Source organism: Chiloscyllium plagiosum, chromosome 13 (genome assembly GCF_004010195.1).
Source record: "Chiloscyllium plagiosum isolate BGI_BamShark_2017 chromosome 13, ASM401019v2, whole genome shotgun sequence".
NCBI classification, from domain to species: Eukaryota; Metazoa; Chordata; class Chondrichthyes; order Orectolobiformes; family Hemiscylliidae; genus Chiloscyllium; species Chiloscyllium plagiosum.
The window spans coordinates 12,303,483-12,312,094 of record NC_057722.1 but is presented as its reverse complement, the minus strand read 5'-3'; the positions used below and the strand labels follow the sequence as shown (position 1 = coordinate 12,312,094).

Sequence of the window (8,612 nt, the reverse complement as noted above, 5' to 3'; positions counted from 1 at the left end):
AGGCAACATCCTTGTAAACCTTCTCTGCACCCTCTCCAAAGTGTCCACATCCTTTTGGTAACGTGGCAACCGGAACTGTACACAGTATTCTAAATACGGCCGAACCAATATCTTGTACAATTTTAACATGACTTGCCAGCTCTTATACTCAATACCCCGTCCAATGAAGGCAAGCATACCATATGCCTTCTTGACCACTCTATCCACCTGTGCAGCAACCTTCAGGATACAATGGACCTGCACTTCCTGATCTCTCTGCTGATCAATTTTTCCCAAGGCTCATCCATTCATTGTATAATTCACCATAGTCTCACCAGATCACTGGGGCTGCTCTCTCATTAGAGAGAGAGAAGTGACTGATAGTGATTTAACCTGAGGGCCACTAGGCCTCAGATTCTAACCTTGTCTTCTGTAGTTTAGGGAGGCTCAGCTGATGGAATGGATGTGTTCCAAGAGCATCCTCTGTGAGAGTTTGAATCGCCTGTACTAAGTGATTAAGGAAACTAACAAAAAAGAGGATTCACAACATGCACATTTCCAATACTTTGTGCAAATTCAATCTAATTTATGGAAGGATGTAAATGAGTGAGTGAGGATAAGTATTCTTGAGGGTGTAACTCATTATAAATTGTAAACCAGGTTTACAGAATGTGCAATACAAACATAAGAATTCAGAGCTGAAGCAGGCCATTTAGCACCTTACAGCCTGCTCTGCTATTCAATAAGATTGTGGCTGAACTCATAGTCTTTTGAATTCCGCATTCCCATCTACCCTAAAAATCTTCAATTCCTTTACCTGACAAGACTTGATCTAATGCTAACTTAAAAAAGGGCAGCACAGTGGCAAGCACTGCTGCCTCACAGCGCCAGAGACCCGCGTAGAATTCCTGCCTCAGGCAACTGTCTGTGTGGAGTTTGCACATTCTCCCCGTGTCTGCGTGGGTTTCCTCTGGGTGCTCCTGTTTCCTCCCACAGTCCGCAGATGTGTAAATTGGCCATAGTGCTAACACTAAACTGCCCGTATTGTTAGGTGAAAGGGTAAATGTAGGGGAATGGGTCTGGGTGGGTTGCTCTTCAGAGGGTTGGTGTGGATTTTTTGGGCCGAAGGGTCTGTTTCGACACTAAGTAATTTTATCTAATCTAACTGAACCTCAACAATATTGCCTTCTGAGGCAGAATTTCAAAGTTACGTGCCCTCAGAGAAAATTTCCTCCACATCTCTGTCCTAAAACACCAAACCCCCTTAAACAGTATCCCCTAGCTCCAGATTCACTCACACTAGCAAACATCCTTTCCACATTTATCATGTTAAGACCATTTTATACACTTCAAACGGTGGCTAGCACTGCTGCCTCACAGCGTCAGAGACCCGGGTTCAATTCCCGCCTCAGGCGACCCTGTGTGGAGTTTGCACATTCTCCCCGTGTCTGCGAGGGTTTCTTCCGGGTGCTCCGGTTTCCTCCCACAATCCAAACATGTACAGGTTAGGTGAATTGGCCACGCTAAATTGCCCGTAGAGTTAGGTGAAGGTATAAATGTAGGGGAATGGGTCTGGGTGGGTTGCGCTTCGGCGAGTTGGTGTGGACTTGTTGGACCGAAGGGCCTGTTTCCACACTGTAAGTAATCTAATCAAACAAGTCACCCCTCATGCTCTAAACTTCATCAACATCCAGCTTAGCTTGTCAAATCACTCCTCAGGAGATGGCCTACTCACTTGAGCTATTAATCTACTCAACATTCTCTGAACTGCCTCAAAAATATTTATGTGCTTCCACAAATAAGGAGACTAAATCTGCACAAAAATATTAGGCGTGGTCTCACCGATGCACTATGCAACTGAAGTAGAACATGCTTACTTTTATTTTCAATTGCTTTCCTATTAAAGGATAGCATTACATTAGCCTTTTAGCATTCTGTGCATGTACACTAACTTTTTGCAATTCTTGTATTAGAACACATAGGTTCTTCTGCACGTATTCCCATTTAAATACTCTGCTTTATTATTCTTCCTACACAAGAGAATAACTTCACATTTTCCCACATCATACTCTATCTGCCAGAATTTATTCCACTCAATCATCCCTACGACCTCTTCACAATATACCTTTCTACTTTGTTTCATCTGTAAACTTAGTTACTGTGATCCTTGATTATTATTGATACAAGTTGTAAAATGTTCAGGCCCATTCATCACAGACACCCACAGAACCCCATTCAATTCATTCTGTAAATCTTCTCCCTTTCAAACATGCTTCATTAGCTATTTAAATTCATAGAGCAATGCAGTGGTATGAGAAAGCCTAATGAACTGAGACGGGGTCATAACTTTTATCATGATCATCAGAGATCACTGGTTAAGGAGCTCAAAACTCACTACAACTTTAAAGGAATAGCATCTCAGTTATACTATGTTCTGGGCAAAGCCAAGTTTTATTAAACATTCCTAATATGACAAACAATAAATTGATTTGTCCATACTTTAACAAAAACATTTGTTTCTCAAATTTGAATATAATCCTAGTTAATTAGCTAGCTCGTCAGTGTTCAACTGCCTCTGAAGTGGAACTCTTTGTAAGACAGTCCCCAAAGTAAAGGAAACAAGTTACAAATAGCTACAGGTAGACCCTCTTCTTCCTCTTACCGCAATCAAAACCTAAAGATGACCAACTACATCTCTAAGGACCTTTAATAAATCCGATTACTAATTTATAAAAGTTGGCTTTTGGCATGTTTTATTTATTCAAAAGTAAAAGGCAGAAAATCAGGATAAATTCAGTGAAAAGCAGATTTGTTTTTGAAAAAACTAGTTTTTATTTTAAACTTTAGATCAAGAAAACAAGACACAATTAATCTTAATACAAACATACAGAAAACAAAGGGATGCATCGAGACTTTGGTGCACAGAACATAGGACAACGAACAGCCAAGCTCCAATTACACCAATTTGGTAACATCTTTATTTTTAGGAATATGAGGTAAAATGTCAGATCAAATGTGAAAGAACGTATTCCACACCCATTAACAAGCAAATGCATGCAGTCTTAATTCTGCAGTCAGTTCTGGGTAGAAAAATAAAGGGTACTCATTCAATAAATTATTTTCCATTTCACAGATTTGTGGTATCTTTGAGATTTCAGGATGTGGGTATTGCTGGTATATAACTTACCATTTTAGATGTCTTGAGAAGGTGGTGAAATGTCACTGCCTATGAACAATATCACAAATAACTTACCTTGAGATGTTTCTTTTCCAAGACCTGGTAGTGCAGGTGGTCCAGAGATGGGGGTGAAATAAGCGAGTGCTGGTGTTGCAATGGTATATGACATATTCAACACAGTATCAACTCAGAGCATACAGAAACCTTGCTTCTGACAATATGAAATGGACAGAAATGTTTCTTTCACTAACCTAACAATATAAAAATCTAAATATCAGAAGTAGAACTTATTAACACTATTAAAAAGTGCCTACACATTTGATGCAGATATTCATATTAAAGGATCTATGGTGACAACCACAGAAAAATTGGAAAATATGGAATCCTAGTTACCTTTCTTCCCTGTGAATCTCATTTGTTACTTCATGTGCAGAGTGATGCTTGGCCTATCTTAGTTTAGTAGAAAAACAGGCAGAAAAGAGACAATTTCAGCTGGTGAGAGTGGTGGCTAATGTGGAGGGGGTTCAGAATCTTAAAGATATTGTGGTTCAGTAATACCCATCTGACTCACTATTGCCTCCACCTTCACCCTTCTATTACATTCTTTAACTATGACCACGTCACTAAGCATTTCTATTGTTATGCCTGTTCAATCCTGTTCCTTCTACTCATCTCACTATACATCATGTCACCCAGAACTTTCCATCCAATGCTTCACTACTTTCATGTGTTCACTGTAGGTACTAAAAGGCCTGCCCTATCCATTTCCCTGTGAGACAAACAATTTGCTTGCTTTCAAAACCCCAAATTTTATTTAGAAGCAAATTAGATGAAGTAAGGCACTGCTTATAACTTCAATATCTATCAGTTTACTTTCATCTCACATAGAAATTATCTTGCCAACCTATACACCCTCTGAATGTTTTTGGAAGTACTGTACAGAAGCAGCCACCTGAGGGCATATCCCTGGTTTCTTCTTCCCAAAAGCAAATGGCTTACATCTGGAATTCTCAACCTTTTTGGGTGAGGTTCCTTTTCTGTGATACAGTTGGTTTGTGGAATATTTGTAACACAACACTGTTGTTTTCCGATATAAAATTGCAATTAAACATACACATTTATTGCAGTACTCACCCCAGTATCAAGCACACATGGGGAATGGGCTGCTGGTTAGCTGAATCTGGTGGTTGCATGAGAAATACTAGTGGCTTTGGGAGAACGTTACTAGTCACTGGCACAAGAAGAATGTACGTTTTAAAACCAAGCAGCCAGGACCGTTCATAAATACCGGTATACTTGGCTGTGATAGGTGATTCTGTTATTAATATATTATTTAAATGGAGAACTGCAGAAAGCGCCAACACAATGGGATTTGAGTATTATGTGTACTTGGCAAAAGTGAGGACTGCAGATGCTGGAGATTAGAGCCGAGAATGTGATACTGGAAAAGCATATCAGGTCAAGCATCATCCAAGGAGTAGGAAAATTGACGTTTCAGGCAAAAGCCCTTCATCAGGAAGAAGGCAGGGATCCTCGCGGGTGGAGAGATAAAAAGTATTGTGTATACTTGTACACAATATACAGAAAGCTAGCACATAGGGGTAATCAGTCAGTCGAATGGCATATTGGCCCTTATTTTAAGGGGGTTGGAATATAAGAGGTCGCAAGTCTTACTGCACAAGATGCTACTGAGACCGCATCTGGTGTACTGAGAGAAGTTTTGATCCCCTTACTTAAGGGAAGGTATCAATTCATTTATGGCAGTTCAGAGAAGGTTCACAAGAATGGTCCCTGGTATGTACGGATCGTTTTATGAGCACAGGTTGTCACTCCACTCACTGGAGCTTAGATGAATGAGAGGTGATCTCATTGAAACATATAAGATTGTTAAGGATTTTGACAGGATAAATGCTGAGAAAATGTTTCCCCTCATGGGAGAGTCTAGGATCAGAGGAAGTAATCTCTGAATAAAGGTGCACCAATTTAAGACTGAGGAAGAACTCCTTACCACAGAGAATAGTAGGGGCAGAGTCTTTAAGTACATTTAAGGCTGAGATGGACAGATTCTTGTTCATTCGGGAAAATGGCAGGAAAGTGAACATGAGTGATGTCCGATCAGTCATAATCTTGTTGAATGGCGGAGTAGGCTTGAATGTCCAAATGGCCTACTCTTGATCCTATTTCTTATGATCTTATTCTAACTTTATGAGATAAATCTTGGGCTAGTTTTAATGAAGCATCTGATCCATTATTCCCTTCCAATTGCTAGTGCAAATACAATCTCCATGATCTAGATTCCAAGCTTCAGGACTTTTTTAATCTCAGATGCTAGTTGCATGAGAATTCTGGATGTTTGGAATCTGGATAACTGTATTTGTTTTATTTGCATTTTGAAAGCTGTTCACTGTGAGCTCAGATTCTTTCTGTTCATCACACTGAGTAACCAAAATATCTCTCAAAACTATCCTTCCAATTTGGAAATGATTTCTATTTCAAGCAAGCATTTCTTTAAAATGCATACACTGTATAAATGTAACATTGAATACAATTCTAATTAGTGGTGCAGCAGTAGTAACCCTTTAGGGGGAAGATGATGGAGGAGTGCTGCTGGGAACACTGAAATCAGACACGTTATGCAACTAAGGAAAAATCAGAAGTGTAAAGAAAGCATGAATGCAGAATGTTACAATCAGATCACTATGGAAACACAATGAATTTTTGAGTAACAAACTATCTGTGGAAATAATGTTCAGTGTAGCTCAGTCAGCAAAGATTTAGTCTTATTACCTTGTTATATCCCTCCCTCCAGGGTCTCTGTCCACACAGTGAATCCAAACAAATGTCCCACATGCGGAACGCCATGCTTTTTCTTCCTTTCTCTTGCCAATCTGTGCAAATACAGAGAGACCCCAGCTTTGATTTCCTCATATTGGATAGTAACTTGCCTTGATGATCCCAACTTTGTCTCTGGTTGCTTTATCATCACATTAAATTTATTTTCCACATTTTGTTTTCTTTTGGTGAACTCCTTAATATTAGCTCACATACAGCTATGAGACCACAAACTAATTGAGAACCTCTGGACTACGCAACGACTTTCTTTGAAAGTTGCTTACTCAAAATCTGAAATGAGCAGGAAGTGCATGACTAAGAACAAGTACAAACCTTCACAAAGAGGGGTTTATTTGTTTTAAAAAATGTGGCAGGTGCCTACAATCACATTGCATTTCATCACAATTTGGCTGACCAAAGTGATCAGCTCAATCTTTAGCCAAGATATTAACCTACAGACTCATCCAGTTAATGAGAGTTTACTGAAAGACTTAACAACCATAACGATGTGATAGGTGTGCTGGTCTGGTAGAGACCAGAGACATTTCAAACAATACAACCAAACAGAGCACATGTCTATATTTAATGCAAGTCATTTTCTTCTGCGCCTCCCCCAACCTACTCCACTTAATTGGGCAGCAACTTGGTTCCATGCCAGATGGCCATCTTCCTCCAACACTGGACACCAGTTTGCTTAGAAATAAAATGTCTATCCAACCTCTATACATGCAGTATGCAGATAAGTAAAACTCATCTGTTTGATGTGTAGAGAGGGCTCACCAAATGTACTGTAGTCAGGACAGGTAATGTTATCCAGGGCTCGGATGCTACAGCTAGCTGTAGTTTAACATTCCAAGACTTCCAACAAACCACTGTTAAAAATGCCTGAATACAGAAGAAAACAGAGGAGGTATATTGATTCCACTTGGCCGGATGGATAGAAGTACACAATCTTGTATGTACATGGTTGCACTACATTCACCAGCTCCAAGTAGAGTTATTGATAAATAATGATCACAGTGGCATGCGATTGCCTTCGATGCTGATCTTTACTGCCCTCGACGACTTGGTCATTTTCTTGATATCTTGAAATCGACGCATTTGTTTGTCAAGACGATTCAATGTCTTCTTAACTGATCCCTGGCACAAAAGGATCGAGAACACAAAAGTCAACAACAGCTGTCATCATTGGATGAGTACATGAATAATAATTGAGTATTTTTTTACATGTACAAACACAGCCATTCAAATTCTGTCCTGTATTCCTAACTGACTTGCAGAATTATTATATAATCTAATTTCAATGATTTATTCTGTTGATGTGTGTATGTCTCATTGATTTTGAATGAGGGTGATGTTTTCAAAATCACGAATAGGATATATAAGGAGAAACTATTCCCACTCATAAAAGGAATAAGAACAAGAGGAAATAGGTTTAAAACGATCTGCAAAACGAGCAAAGCTGAAGAGGAAAAAATGTTTTCATTCAACGAATAGTTAGGTATGGACTGCATTGCCTGGGAGTTTGGTGGAAGGCTTAATTGAAGCATTAAAGAGGGCATTGCATTATTATTTGGACAAAACTAATGTGCAGGTTTATGAGGAGAAAGCAGGAGATTGGCACTAGGTAATGATATTCATTTAACGAGTGTGGGCACAGTGGGCTGAATGGCCTCCTTTTGCACCATGATATTTCTGAGCAGGTTAAAACTTTCATTCTCCAGTGATGCAACTGATGTTCTTGGGCCAAAAAACACTCGGACAACACTTCATCATGCTTACAAAATGAGTTGATGTTTGAGGATTTTCCAAAATGTCAACATGACGCAGAAATAATGACTCATTCAAAATGACTGAAACGGGACATTAAAAACAGATTCGCCAAAACAGAACTCTGATCAGCCCATTATACACAATTGTAAACCTTTGCCTATCACAATATATGGTCTCTCCACCTCATCCCAATAAAATTACCATCTCCTCAAAGAGGTGAAAAAAAAAAGTAAAATCCCAGAACAATTTGGGAGAATAAAATCTGGGTAATGTCTCACTGACGACTCTTCAGATAGCCAGTCCAGAAGCTCAATCTGGTTCTTTCGAAGATGTGATTTTTGCCACACTTAGAAAAATGGTCTAGTTACCATTCACAAGAATTCAGTGAATGATCATCCAGTGCTCAAGAAAGCAACTTACTCCATAATCCTGCCATTCTCAGGTATGATGATATTAGAATCATCTTTTTCCAAACAACATCTAACATAAATCAGAACACATACATCTTAGAATTGAGCTCTTTCATCTTCCAAAATCCAAATGGAAAGATCATGTGGGGGAACTGTGGATTGCTCATGAGGCAGAGAGTGCTATGAATAGCAGGTATAGAGAGGTGGTCTCTGGGATGGCATGGTGGCTCAGTGGTTAGCACTGCTGCCTCATAACAACACAGATCCAGGTTCAATTCCAGCCTTGGGGACTGTCTGTGTGGAGTTTCCTCTGGGTGTTCCGGTATCCTCCCACAATCCAAAGGTGTGCGGTTTAGGTCAATTGGTAATGCTAAATTGCCCACAGATTAGATTAGATTAGATTACTTACAGTGTGGAAACAGGCCCTTCGGCCCAACAAG

General features: G+C 39.6%; 1 protein-coding gene across 5 annotated transcripts in view; it reads right to left on the bottom strand.

Annotated features, from left to right (window-relative positions):
* Positions 1-6,310: 6,310 nt before the first annotated feature.
* The window catches only part of LOC122555771 (protein IWS1 homolog A), a 57,108-nt gene continuing 54,806 nt past the window's right edge, over positions 6,311-8,612 (bottom strand). For 3 of the 5 annotated variants that reach the window (XM_043701889.1, XM_043701890.1, XM_043701892.1), the window contains one exon: positions 6,311-7,129. In XM_043701889.1, coding sequence (XP_043557824.1) covers positions 7,004-7,129 — 126 coding nt within the window. In that variant the 3' untranslated portion in view covers positions 6,311-7,003. The remainder of the gene's footprint in view (positions 7,130-8,612) is intronic. The other 2 variants (XM_043701891.1, XM_043701893.1) reach the window with 1 other exon arrangement.